Here is a 15,032-nt window from a genome sequence, read left to right as displayed (position 1 = left end):
CCTTTCTATATAGCACAGAATTTGCATTAATATCGTTGCAAATACTGTTCTAATACTCTAAAAGAAATTTATCAACTTTAATATTGAAATATATTATATCTCGAAAATAGTAGATTGTCTACGTTCAAATGGGGGGTGATTTTTATTCAGGGAAACACACTCTACAATCCTGCCAAGTTTCATTGAAATCAGTGAGGGTCACTCCGGAGCCTTACTTTATAAAATCAGAAAAATTTTTTTTTACAATTCAAATTCTTTTTTCCTTGGATTTATATTATTTTCAATTGCTCATTATTGGAATGATTATATATATTGAATAAAATATGGATAATTAGCAATGTATTTATACAAAATATTTGTGGACAATAGATGTAGATAAATGCTGATGATTATCGGCATGTTACGCTTTCCTGTACTTCCATGTACATAAATCTTAATTTTCAGAATTTGAAATAACGATAAAAAATGAAAAATTTCGAAGTAATATATAAAGTAAATATTTCCTCTCTCAATTTCATGTTAGTTGCATTACATGCGAAACTTGATTTGTGATATAATACATAATCAATTATGTGTGATAATGTTGACTATATTGTTGCACTGTTTCATTAATTAGTTAAATTTAATTAGAAGAAACTAATGTTTTTAAAAAATGTTTATTTTTTTTTAGATAAATAAAGGAAAAAATCGAATTATATTACTGTCTAATTTATCAAAGACGTGTGATATGTTTCTAAATGTTGCTACTTATATAAATGGAAATAAAAAAAATATCTTAGTTAACTAATGAGTTTCAAAAACTTATTATATGACGCTCTCATTATTTTAAACATAAATCTTATCTATTAAATATAATGTGATAAATATAATTAACAGGAAGTGTAATCTAAGCCCAAATTATTTTTTGCAAGGAAATAGATCTGACTTTATTTCTATATCTATATATTTACTTATGATCGAAAAATTGTGTAATTTAAAAAAAAATTTAGTTTTTAACGACACGCATATAATACATACATACATAATTATTCATTTAAATCACATTTTTATACTTGTTGAAATTTTTAGAAATAGACTAAAAAATTTACAAAATATTTTTTTTTTACGTTGATCTTTTACTTGCTTATCAAAATACTTAGTTACCGTTTTAATAAAGATGATTGAAAAATTGGTTGTTTTACCAATGTATCTGTAAAAAAAGTGATTGTGATGCAAATCTGCTCAGTTATGCTCAATTATGTGAGAAAGGAATGGTAGAATATTACCAGTAAATTACATATTAACTTCTACTTACCTCAAATAGTAAATTACAGCATAAGGATAATACATCGAACATTAGACACGAAAAATACGCTGTATATTAAATTATGTTAGAACAAGTGTAATTATTAAGTACTGTTGAAAATATGATGCATACATATAGGCTAAAAAAATTTTGTCATTAATAATAGATGTTCCTATGATATGTAGTGCACAAAGCGGAAATTAGCTTTTATTTTAGTGTTTCCATACAGAATAGTTGGTGTGTTGATAAAGGGGAGGAACAAATTACATATAAATATTACATATATTGCATATATTATAAAATACATACATCTATATGCATATATATATACATAATGCAATATATATATATATATATATATATATATATGAAAAATTATGTTATATATTATGTGATACACAAAGTTTAGGTACACTATTTTGTCCTACTCATATACATATACGTGCAAACGTATTATGTGTTATAATGATTGTATTATATAGCATATAAAAGAAAGAACGTGAGAAAAATAGGTTTCAAGTTCTAAAAGAATATTATACGTAATGCCATTAAAACATGTGTTAACGCGAGAAGTATGAAACTGGGAAGAACGTTTGTTTCTGGATATATTGTTGAATATGGAGATTTATTTTTGTGTGCGGAAGTAATAATATGAACCTTTCCTTTCCACAAAATGACGAATCTCTGGCGCAATGCGTGAATATATACATACAGACATACATTAAGGATTATTATATAAAGATCACAAGATTGTATCTGCTTCGCGCGATGGTAATACTACAGTGGCTGGCAAATAATACTTAGCGATTATTTTCATTTCTCGCTCTTCTCCCTCGTCCTTTGTTTCTTTCATCTGGATTGTATCTTTTTTAGTTTCTTGTTTGTTAATTTCTTTTCATAATATAATATCTCAATTACACCGCTTTTACACGGTATTTGTTAATTTGGGCTTCACTTTGGTATAACTAATTTTTCCACTTGTATTTTTCCTTGGCCTATATACAAAATTTTCAGATAAAACGATGTAATTTAGCATTGGTAACATCTGCAAATTGTAAGTGAAATAATTAGAAGGCAGCGTCGCTAAATTACATCATTTTATCTTATGTGAAAGTGTAAAAAATCATGATCTGTGTTGCGTATTTTTGTATTTTGCATACTAGTCTTACGTATTGTTGTCCAATGCGTTAATATCTATATCAAATAACATATCTTATATTGTAACAAGTGCTATAGACATTAATTAATATTGGATGTACTTGTTATAATTGTTATATTTCCTAATGAAGTTTTTATATAGCGAAGTAATAATAGTAAAGTAATAATTCAAATATAACGATACATATTAATATTTTTTTAAAAATTATATATCGGGGAGAATTAATTTTATTGCAAAAAGTTAGGATATCCAACAAAGTTAGGATATCTGTTTTTTACTGACACTAGTAGTATTACCAAAACCGCTGTAATATTAATTTTTTCTTGAGTATGTGTAAGTATCACAGATCCCTAAGGGCAAGGCGGAAACAATTGACGATAGTTGATAAATGTGCTTATTTTTTTGTGAAAGAAAAATTTACGAGAAATTATATACTCTTGTCTGTCCAATGTCTGGAACAACCTAATGAGTTTGGGAGGCATAAACCCTTTCGTTTCGAATCGAATTTATTTACATAATCTTTCTTTATCAATCTTGTCCTACTTTGTTTGCCTCCCATAGTGTCTCTAATGACATACTGTCTCTTGGAGAGATACATTTTAATTACGATGAGTTAAGTTGCGATATATCATACAAAAAGGTATTTGTTACCCATTCGCCATCATCGAAATACAAGCATGCTTCTCTTCAATGGTATCTGTAGCGAGACTCGTATGAAAAAGAGAGAAATTGTTTTGTGAATTGAGAGCACTATAGGGGGCTGACAAACACTTCGGACAATACTTTTCTCGCTGTATTAAGACAAATAATGTTGCAGCAATAAAATGTAAATTAGCATACGGAGTATTTGTTTTTTTTCTAAACGCTACTGGTACAGAAAACGCAGCAATACTTTGCCCTTTGTGCGGGAACAATCTAATGCATCTCGCCAGGGATATGTGTACTCTCGTGATAGCTTAAAGCAAATCTATTACTCAGAGCATTACTGCGTTTTTAACACTTATCCTCAATCCTCTAAATCTGATTAGGACTGTTCCAGACCTATTGGTGGCGGTACTAACAAATAGCTTATCCTAAAATATGTATATTGTATTACTTTCTCCATGTCGAAAAATCTAACATTATACCTTTCTCTGAATTTCGTTATAGTAAAATTGTAAAAAGACCAATGCACATCATACTCAACAAAGTGCACTATTTGCAACAGACCTAATCAGACCATTTCCCGTTTTTTCTGATTCTTTCTCTTCTGTAGATAATGATATCACGCTTTATATCATAAAATCAGTCATATTAGTTATATCTGTAAATTTTATGAGGTGCAAATATTTTGATTTAAAAGCGAAATTTATAAATTAATAGTATAATACAGCACAAAAATTATTTTATATATAATATTAGTAAAAATAGTTAAACAAATTAAGAACATAATTAAGAGTATAATTTCTTATATTGGGAAGGAAATATTTGCAGTTTTTCTTCATTATAAGATTTGGGATACTCTGCATAGCGTAAGAGGAAGTTTCGCTAATTGAGAGGATCGATACTGTCTAACATAGACCATTATCGAATCGTATCTCTCTGATGAGATTTTGTAAAAAAAAAATAAAAGAACATAGGTAAGTACGTTACGCTTTAGTGATAACAGAGGTTTACGTGATAGTTTAGTTCTAAATAAGATACACTTATCATTGATATGAAAAAAAAAAGTCTTGCTTCGGATGTTATCTGTATTAATGTAACGCGACACTCTGTTTTTCAGGGAAATCAACAAACGGTAAAGCGAAGGTGCCCTTGGCGCAGTGGAACTCCGGGGTTGAGCATGGTGGCAACGTTGGTAGCGTGGACGACGAGGCGTCCTTGATCACGGAATCCAGTCCAGTTTCACCGCCGTTTGTCCGTGCTCCGGCGGAGGACCGTTCCAAGTACGAGAAACTGGCATTCAATGCCGATGAGATATCAAGTGATAGCGACAAAGAAGCCAAGGAAGTGAAGGAGCGAGCGAAGAAGGCAAAGAGAAGGCGTGTAAAGAACGTGCTGAGCCGTAGAAGAAGAGTCGCTGCCCAGCTGCACGACAATGCGGAGAACACGACGAACGTGGATTACGAGTCGGACGATTCGATCGGTTCGGCCAGCGACCTACGCGCGATGAACGACGAGGAAGGTAATGACGGCGAGGTGAATGACGACGAGGACGACGAGGACGGTGGCGTGTGCAGAAAACACGACGAGACCATCTCCGAGAGTGTGCGCACGTGTGGCAGCTCCGCGTATCACGCGGAGTGCGAGTCTGTTGCGACACACGAAGATGATTACAGGATGAAGAGGCTGAGGAAGCACCACTATCGGCAGCAGGAGCAACAGCTGCCGACAATCGACGCGGATCCGGTCGTTGGCCATCAGTATGGTGAGAAGCCATTGTTGTTGGATGACGAACTAGACCCAGAGTCCAAACCGGAGCAATCGCACGGCGATCCTTTCGTGCGGCATCAGTATGGCTCAAAGCCGTTGCTGTTTAACAACGGCGACAGCTCGTCTGACGACAACGACAAGTCCAAGTCGCTCAACAACGGGATTTGGAAAGTGGAGGATGACGTGTTTGCCTTGGCACCTTTTCCGAGGTCCAGCAGCTCGCGGAAGAGCAGCGACAGTCGCGAAAGCGAGTCCAGGAACATCGATCTAGGCGGCAGTGCGAGGAACTCACCTCACAACTCGAATCTGGTGACACCGATCTCGAGTTCACCTATACCGGCGGAGGTGTTTGTGGACATGGTGGAAAGTAAACCCGCGCCTCCGCCGTCCAAGTCTGCCGTTCTCTCTTGTAAATATCCCAAAAGCATCGCAATTGTGAATAGCAAGACTATCTACGAAGAGCCAGTGTCGTTCCATCAGCCGAGCGTTATCCAAACGTCGTCGCCAGTCAAAAGCAGTTCTCATGTCTGCGTTGCCGAAGAGGAAGAGGAGGAGGAGGAGGCTGAAGAGAACATTGAGAAGGATCTCTTCGGTTCCTCCCCATTTAGCCCGAGCGGATTCACCAATCCTTTTAATAACGCTCAGTCCAATTTTTCGAACATCGACTCCGCACCAACTCAGCCCTTGTCAATCCTGAGTCCAGTCGGCCCTTCATCGTACATTGATTATGTCAACTGCGTTTCACTGCAGTCCCACAACGCGGCATCGGACAATTATTTCACTAGTCACTCGAACACAATCGCGTCCACGTCGAAATATGGCATGGTGACGGTGAACTCCGACCCAACGATTAGTGTGGAACCCTCCAAGGATCTCTTCGGATCGATTCCGTTCGAGGAATTCGCCTCGCTGAAGCTGAATGAGCAGCAACAACAACAGCAGCAACAACGCCCGACGTCTCTGTCGCTGTCGCAATCACTGTCACAGTTGCAATCACAGTCGCCGAACTACGTGGACAACGTCGCGTTAACGACGACGTTGCCGATCAGCAGCGTCGTGCAGTCCCCAAAGAATACCGTCGTTCATTTAACATCCACCCCGTCATCACAGCCACAACCATCCGCCTATATGATTCAAACGACCACCACGCATACCGCAAGAATCACCGTGCACGCAGTCAACAGCGTCTCTAAGGTGGACATCACATCCAATATGATGTCACCCATGTCGCCCGAGCCTCTAGTCGTCGTGGACGACGACACGCCGAAACACAACAAGAAAGACAAATCCAAATCGGACAAGTCTAAGTATCACCTGATCAATGAAAACCACGGTGACGTCACCAACGTATTACCGACTTATAAGGCGTCTCACAAGATCAAATCGGCAAGCCACAAGAAAACACCCAAGGGCAAGAAGAGCACGGCCGCAACCGCTGGTTTCAGTAATATGAGCTTCGAAGATTTTCCCAGCGATGAGAATGAAGAGAGGCAAACAGATCGAATGAAGGTAGCGCCTTTTGAGGTAATCCGCGAAGCGTCGGAGAAGCGTTTTGGATCATTGAAGAGGCGGAGCAATCCGTTCACCTGAAATGAGATGGTTTTTGTTAGAAGCTAGTTAATACAAAGTCGTTTATTAGCAACACAGGAACGGAGCAGCGACATGATATAGTTGATTAATTCGTTGTGTATATTGTAGAGATAAACATCGGCAAACACACCGTTCTATGCACACAAAATTATTTGATTGGTCAGAGTTTTATTACGTGTATTGTGAATGCACATACATACACACACTAACAACGTTAGTTGTTACGTACGCAAGATATTAATCTTAATAGATAGTAAAAATGACATACGATAAAATTTCCATCGGGGAGTTGATACACAGGTTGTAAATATGTAGAAAGCGTTTGCGTTTAAGACAATTTGTTTTTCGGACGCGCAAATACGTCAAGAGTGAAATTCCGAGTGAATAAAGTTGCGTTTGTTTCACATGCTTGTTTTTGGAATGCTCGTTTGTGAAAAAATAATAATAAGTCAGATAAATTAATTTATTTAATAGATCTCTTGTAGAAGATTGCAAAAAGTAATATTTAAAATTTTTACCTCTATGATTAAGCCAAATCTCGAATGTTGCAGTATTAGAAACTGCTTCTTTAAATGCTTAACTTACTCTCGAATTAACAAAATTCTACGATCATGATCAACATCTTTTTGACACCCGTGCATTTTTTTCACAAACGTCGACAATGTGATGTGATAGCAGCAAAAGCTGCATATGTTTATATCAGAAGGCATACAACATGAGCAGATATATTTATATGTACACATGCCTAACTGACAAACGTGTGATGGATCGTATAAAGCGTGATTTACACTAATGTCGGAAAGTATTAATTCATATACTACCATTTTTTAATTACTTTTTGCATTTTTAGAAGATTTACACAGACAAGACAGATAGCCATAAGAAGTTGACGGAAAAAAGACATTATATTAAAGAAAACTGTTGATTTTTGAAACATTGAAAAGAAAGAGTGAGAAAGAGAAAGAGAGAGAGAGAGAGAGAGAGACACTTCCCAACTTATGATTTAACATAAAACCAGGTTGTGGAACTTGGCAGCTCGATACCAAAAATGATAAAACTAGGTAGAGAAAGCTCGTGCATCTATTTTTGCAGCTAAGTCTTTTCACTACGTTTGTACTTTACAAAATTTGTAGATTTCTACTAGTTCAATCTACTAGTTCATACAAAGCAATTTTTCTAAGAAAGTTAATCTGTGTACTATATACATATATATACCTGTAAACGTAATTCATTGTAAAATTGATGAAAAAGATAATTTTTTTATTCTATTTATGGTCTCTTGAAGAAGAGATTATAACAGAGTATGAAAATTAACATAATGAATAATTTACAGAAATTAGTGTTACAAAGGCGCAGATAATAGCATTGTGAAGCGATTCGTAACATTTGTAAAGGAGCGAATAAGCTCGCCTATAGAATTGGCCTTACCGTGTAAGACTGACTTATTGTTTAACAGTCTCGATTTACATTTACATTGTGTAAGATAGCTATGTTTTAATAACGTTATGGTTCATAGACATTATTCGAATTATTCGAAACGAAAACTGATTATACGCGATTATTATGTCCCTTATGATGGAGACTGTTAAATAAAATATATGAAAAGTAGATGTGATACTAGTACTTAGTGTATAGGTACTAGTAAGAACACTTATCGACATTAATTTTTCTATCTCACATTGAGAGAATATCTTGTATGTGTTAAATTATTTGATTTCAGCAATTAAATTTTAATACGTTTTATATAATTTTGGAAATTATTTTAACCAAATTTTATACTGCTAATATATTGCGCCTTTTTAATCGATTCTACGAAAAGAATCTAGTTCAATGTAAAAAGATGTGACAATATGTGCGCGTGTGTGTGCGTGCGTGCGTGTGTAATACACACACACATACACATATTTGTTTGTATATATATTTATATTATTTTAGGATATTTTATATATATTTTCAAAATAATAAAATTATGAAAAAATTACAGATTATTCTAAATCACGTTTAAAAATAATACGACAAATTTGTTGATTCATTACTATCTGGATTACAAGTTATTTTAGTAAATAGTAGTATTTTTTAAATCTGTCTTTTTTAATGAAAATATATGGAAATATGTTATAAAATAAATAATAAAAATCTCAATTTTTGAATATAAATACATTATGTATTTAAGATTATTTACGTAGAGTTACATTGCGATGCATGAATTAGTTGTCCAGTAAAATAAACAAAATATTTATTTGTTCTATATTTTGCAACTAATCAGTGAATCGCAATAAAACTTTACACAAATTATTTTGAATATTTAAGGTACTTATAAAAAAAAAATGTAAATTTTTTAATTATTTTTTAAATTTTAATTTTGAACAATGCAAATAATAATATAAAATAAATAAACTACTAAAAATGTGTTATTAAACAAAAAATCTTATTCACACAACTTTCATATGTACATAGTTTATTTGAAGTTGGAAATATTAAACACATTTCCAAATTTAATTTCTTTTACAGGGATTGTATGTTCAATATATATCCTTAAAAAAATGTTTATAATCTATATGTTTTTATGCACATACACACACACGCGCGCGCACGCGCGCACATATATATATGTATATATGTATATATATATGTGTGTGTGTGCAGTATGAGTGGGACATTTTCCCAAGTGGAAAGAATTAAGAGAGGTAAAAAAAAATTATATAAAAATCGTAAAATGTTTGTTTTCTTAGAGGAAAGAAAACGCATTTTGTATAGAGGACGTTACATAAGAATTAATCAAAGTAGATATGAATTTTTTATTTAAGTGGAAATCCTTATTTTTAAAAGTGCGAACCATTTAAGCTGTAAATACTTCGTTGACTGATCAGGAAGAAAGAATTGTTTTAATTGGTCAATCAAAGAATATTTCAAAGCAGCCTGAAATGGATCGCACCCTAGTTTTTAACTTAAAACGGATTATAACCAGGGTTTTGAAAATATCTTGACAAAAATATACAATAAAAAATAGGAGTTTCCATTCAAAGAATTTATATTGATCTTGACCTTAGTATGGCTCTTAAAATTCGTTATTTTCATCTTCTTCTTCCCAAGAAAATCTATAATTTTTACATATAACTCTTTTATCTCTCTTAGTTCCTAAGATATCGCCTGCGGTGATTAAAATGTCCCGCCTCATATATATGTATATAATAAAATGTAACATAATTTGTAGATATTATAGCTTGTATGATTTAGGTGCCTTCCTTTATCGAGTAGTTCAAGCTTGCAAGTCTCTGCTGTTATGTAGAATAAAAGCTGATAGTATTCTAAGATAAACAGAGTCAATTGTATTTGTATGTAAGGGATAATGTATCTAAGAAATTGTTTTCTGTTTAGTTCCTATACATAACGGTGAGATGTATGTATATCTATAGGAGAAGTTAAAAGTTATTTTTAATGTCGTCATTGCAAAAAATAAGAGTTATTTATGCAAACATAGAAAATTAAACACTAAATTTCAGCGACATGATGAAAATTCGACGAGAAGTAATAATTTCAAAGTATTTGTTGAACATACGGAAGAACCGTTGTTATTCCAAGCCTTAAAATAATATACTTCATCATTCTGTGCACCATGTATAAAATAGAACGAACTGGAGGTGCTAAGAAATACTGAGCATTTTTAATTTAATACCCTAAAGCCCGTTTCTACCAATATAGTTTAATTTTAATCTCGGTTTAACTAACTCTTCATCTTTTTCCAGTTCTAAGAATTAGAAAAAGATAAAGAGTAAGTTAAACTGAGATTAAAATTAATTTACATTGGTAGAAATGGGCCTAAGAAGAATATAATTCGATTGTATAAATTCTTATGATTCTACATATATAGTATATAGATACAATACATTCCTTCTTTAAATTTTCACATATTGTTTTATTTATTGTATGGTTATAGGTTCTTTCTTCTTCGTATTCTTTTTCATATATATGTCTCGCAGGGAAAAAATAAATGTCCTAAATATGTGTGTCGGAAAGTTTTACGGATATATTTTATTAGTTATATTTAAATTGTGTCACTGCCTGCACTAACAGGTTATTGTATTTTTCTTTACCATTTATCATTAATAATATAATTATCGTGTTTCAGCAAGGTAATAATATGAAAGAAATAACGTGCTCTCGTTTATACTAAGTTTAACAGTGTGGATTTTTAAACTTCTTGGGATGATCACAAATATAGTTTCAATGTGTGCGCATATGTGTATGTATAATATAGTAATGAAAATCGTGTAAAAATGTATAAAGAGAATGGGATTATATAAAATATGAAAGAGGGACGTGATTATTTTCCATGGCAGAGCAGATGAATCTTTAATTTTTTGATATTAGGCACAAATACGAAGAAAATAGTTATTGAAAACACTATATCTCTGTATAAAATACATAAATAAAATGTATACTATTAACATGAGTATCAATCATATACGTCTGCGTCCTGTTACATTTTTTCAGAGGACATCCTTATTTATTACATTTTACCAAAATACTGTCAAGAGTTTGCCACTAATTAATTTTATAAAAGATGTCATTCAACAGCAACAAAATTTTTCTCCTAAATTGCGCTGCCTTTTCCTCGCCATGATGAAGTTTATAGAACACGCGACTATCCAAGCGGCGAAATTGAGCCAGCTTGTATATATTGCGAGTTGAAGCGCGATCGCGGTGTTCATCTCGGTGCGACTCCAGTGATTCTTATCTGGCTGAACATAATCCATGAAATCAAAAATCGCGCCGCACGACAACCTATTATGAATCGCCTATAACAAGAATAAATTAAAATAGAGTTCTAATCTCTTAAATTCATTTTATTTTTGAAATATATCAATCACTAAAATTATTTAACCCTCCGGAACTGACAGTCGAATGATCCTACTCAACTTTTTGATCTATCTACTACCATTATTATAAATCTTTTTGTCAAAAAGTCAAACAATTCAATTTTCTTTATATCTGTAAAAATTATTTTTACTAAAGTATACTTAATATTCATTTGTTTTTTTATAGTATATGAATTATGTCATTTTAGTCCTTTAAAAAAAATTAATTGATGCTTTTCAATTATTAATGCCTTTCAATTAAATTAAAATGGATTTTAGATCCAGCATGAATAACTGTTACAGATTTTGACATCAGCTCCGCAGGATTAAGTTAGAAAAAAAATGTTCTTACTAAAATTTCGCGGCCTCTCGAACCCAAGAGTTGAATGAGATTTCGTCTATATTGTTCGCAAGTTTTATAGTAGCCGTCGGTTATCACGACCGCGTGGGCGAGAGACAGGCAGCAGACAAATGCTGCGAGGAAACCGAAAGGCATCCACCACTTAAAAGCAACTCTCTTCTTTACTTGGATCACAACATACCCATTAAGATTTCTTCTAGAAAAATATAATTAGAAAAACATACATATAATTATGAATAAAAATCCCGGTAAAAAATTTTTCATACCTGAACATGTATAAATATATATATAAACATACATAAATATTCATAAACATATATAATATAAAATATATATATATATGTTCATACATCTCTCTTTCTTTTGTAAAATTTTAGTGTAATAAAAATAATAATAGTAACTTGAAAACATAAAAAATAATTAAAGGGATAATTTTCGCATTGTTCGTTTTAGAAAAAAACAAGCTTGGAAAAATATAAAAAAAATTACTCATACACAATTATGCATAATTTCATATATAATTATACATAAGTAATTTTATATTTTTTCAAATTTAAATTTTTCTAAAATAAAAATTATCCTTTTAATTATTTTTAATGTTTTAACATTACTATTATTATTTCTATTACACAAAAAGTAATTTTACAAAAGAAAGAAGGTTGTATGAACATATTTCATACAAAATTATGTATGTTTATGAATATTTATACATGTTTATACATATTCATGCACAAATTTTTTACTTCTCAGAAAATGAAAAGAATAAGCACCTGTCATTGTACACTTGTCCATGATTAATTTGTTTAGGCTCGTCTAAATTTTTATGTATGCAGCATCTGTATCCATGATAGGCCCCAAGACACAAGCTGATTACTATGATGGGTGTAAGAGCGTACGCGGCAAAGTGGCATAGTTTCTCATCACCGCCGAGAAATGTGCGAAATGTATTGATACCATATAATATACAGCCGCAATCAACATCGATGCAACCGTCTAATGTCACTACCCAATTCTGCCATGTGGTCACCAGAGATATAACAGATGTAACGGAAAATATCATGGATCCGGTATACAACACCGCCAGCCATATTTCTGCTTGCTTTGAATTCATAATTGCTTCTTATATAATGCCTCCTCTGAACTATCCAAATTATCAATTAGAAAAAAACTATTTGTACGCATCCACTTGTTTATCGTTAAAAAATGTTCATCAGCAGAAGATATAATGTGGCAACACCTATTTTATTCTTCATGCAAAGAGATTCTTTCTTTATTCATATTTTAATAATTATAGCTTCGTGACGTGCGGCATGAATTTATCTGGAAGATAGAGAAGATAAATTTTATGAGCCTGATCTCTTCATCCTATTTTTTATTATAGATTATGGATCTATTAAAGTTAAAAATGTCGTTTTTCTTACATCATCTTAATCCTGCATTAGAATGTATTCAGAGAAAAAATATGGTAACAATTATATACAAGTTTTACATAATAATTAATGTATATAGTTGAATAAGCTATTTTTATAGTTACTGCACCTATAAAATAATTCAATTATAAATGTTTATAATTTTATGTTTTTCTCTCTGTGTAAATTTGTATTCCAAAGTTGAATAAGCTATTTTTATAGTTACTGCACCTATAAAATAGTTCAATTATAAATGTTCATAATTTTATGTTTTTCTCTCTATGTGTAAATTTGTATTCCAAAACATGCATACTTTGCAAGTCTTTAAAGATGCTTATTAATATTATTATTACATTATGACGATCAATCGAACTTAAAAAGTTAATGTATATATTAAGCTTCAATTTGCTATTGCGTTTCAAATCCGACAAACTCGATGCGTAGTTTCTAAAAATGAATAATGTATTTGTAAAAATTTGCATATGAATATTATTATGCAAAATCTGTTGCAACTAAATATAGGATTTCTCTTAACTAATTTATATGTATCTCTAGCGAAAAAAATAAGCTAGATGACTAACGTTGTCAACTACTCTGGTGAAAATTTTTCTCAGAATTTTTCATATAATTTTTCAGAATTTTTCTAATTTTATAACTTTCTCACATTTTTTATACGAATTGAAACATTTCTCAGAAAATTTACATCTTTTTTCAGAATTTTTCATGTATGTTAATTATGAAATATCGTAAGATTTTTAAGATTTTTTGTAAATATAATTTTTGATGAGATGTTATAAAATCTAAAAAATTGAAAAATACTTTTTAAAAATTATGGGATGAGAAATTTCAGAATATTTCAAAATTCACTTATATGAAAAGTTCTGAGAGAAGATGTAAACTTTCCGAAAATTTTTGAGTATTTCTAAAAAATGTTCCAATTCGTATAAAAATTATAAAAAAAATTTTCACGAGGATACATAATAATAATAATTAATAATCATATGAAATAAGAAAAATAGAAGAGACGATCAATAAAAATATTATGATCGACAATTATACATATCATCAAAAAGATAAAAGATATTGTGGATTTTTAAATTAAGATTCTTTGTATTATAGTGGTCATTAATAAGTCACGTTCTAATTCTAAAGGAAAATTCGACAAATGCTAATTTTAATTATTGCTTTCAAGTTTAACTTTATTTAATCTTTGTATAATTGATTTTGACCTTTTATCATTGACTTTTTGTTTGTTATTCCGAGACTTTTTGTCAATCGTGATTCAGTATAACGCGGCGCGGATAGACAGGAAACGCAAGGCGTGAAGATTCGCGTAGGATTATAAAATACGCGAAACAGGTTGAGAACGGTACAAATATTTTAGAGAAGCTATTTCTCCATGTTCGACAGATCTATTTTCAGCGGATTAAATCTCTCAATTTCATCTGTCTCCTATCGCGCGCACACCCAGTTTCGCGCATTCAGGCGAGATCAGTTTTCCATCATTGATGCAGTGCCTTCATTCAATTTCAGAATACCATTATTAAATAACGTAAAATACGATATACTATGATATATTAAAGATTAGGTACATATCTAGGCAGCATAGAATATTTATGATAAATATTTATTACTATAATATTTATTTTTTGAAATACATTATATAAATATTTTATACATATTTTATATACAGTTTTATTAAAAATATTATTAAAATATAGAGTAAATATTTTATGTAATTTTTATGATAAATATAAATAAATATTTCTAGTATAAATATTTTTTACTTATAATTGTCTTACTAACAATAAGTAATTTCATAACATTTTCCACAATTTATAATAAATATTTCATAATATTTATAATAAATATTTGTAATTTGTTCAATTTAAGATCACAAAATTATTTACAAAATATTCAAAATAAATTTTATTAAATATTTACAAATATTTTCTAA

At 31.4% G+C, this 15,032-nt stretch overlaps 2 protein-coding genes across 6 annotated transcripts in view; one reads left to right on the top strand and one right to left on the bottom strand.

Moving 5' to 3' along the window:
• The window catches only part of LOC108756785, a 23,923-nt gene extending 15,743 nt beyond the window's left edge, over positions 1–8,180 (top strand). For all 4 annotated transcript variants that reach the window (XM_018500830.1, XM_018500828.1, XM_018500827.1 and 1 more), the window contains one exon: positions 4,207–8,180. In XM_018500830.1, coding sequence (XP_018356332.1) covers positions 4,207–6,446 — 2,240 coding nt within the window. In that variant the 3' untranslated portion in view covers positions 6,447–8,180. The remainder of the gene's footprint in view (positions 1–4,206) is intronic.
• Positions 8,181–10,341: 2,161 nt separating this feature from the next.
• Positions 10,342–15,032, bottom strand: part of LOC108756702 — an 8,093-nt gene continuing 3,402 nt past the window's right edge. For both annotated transcript variants that reach the window (XM_018500708.1, XM_018500707.1), the window contains 3 exons: positions 12,437–12,986; positions 11,658–11,862; positions 10,342–11,245 (listed from right to left, as the gene is read on the bottom strand). In XM_018500708.1, the coding sequence (XP_018356210.1) occupies positions 11,018–11,245; positions 11,658–11,862; positions 12,437–12,777 (774 nt within the window). In that variant the 5' untranslated portion in view covers positions 12,778–12,986 and the 3' untranslated portion in view covers positions 10,342–11,017. The remainder of the gene's footprint in view (positions 11,246–11,657; positions 11,863–12,436; positions 12,987–15,032) is intronic.

The sequence above is a fragment of the Trachymyrmex septentrionalis genome, unplaced genomic scaffold (assembly GCF_001594115.1).
Source record: "Trachymyrmex septentrionalis isolate Tsep2-gDNA-1 unplaced genomic scaffold, Tsep1.0 scaffold13, whole genome shotgun sequence".
Taxonomy (NCBI): domain Eukaryota; kingdom Metazoa; phylum Arthropoda; class Insecta; order Hymenoptera; family Formicidae; genus Trachymyrmex; species Trachymyrmex septentrionalis.
Note: the sequence above shows the minus strand (reverse complement) of the source record. Positions and strands in the feature narration are given on the sequence as shown.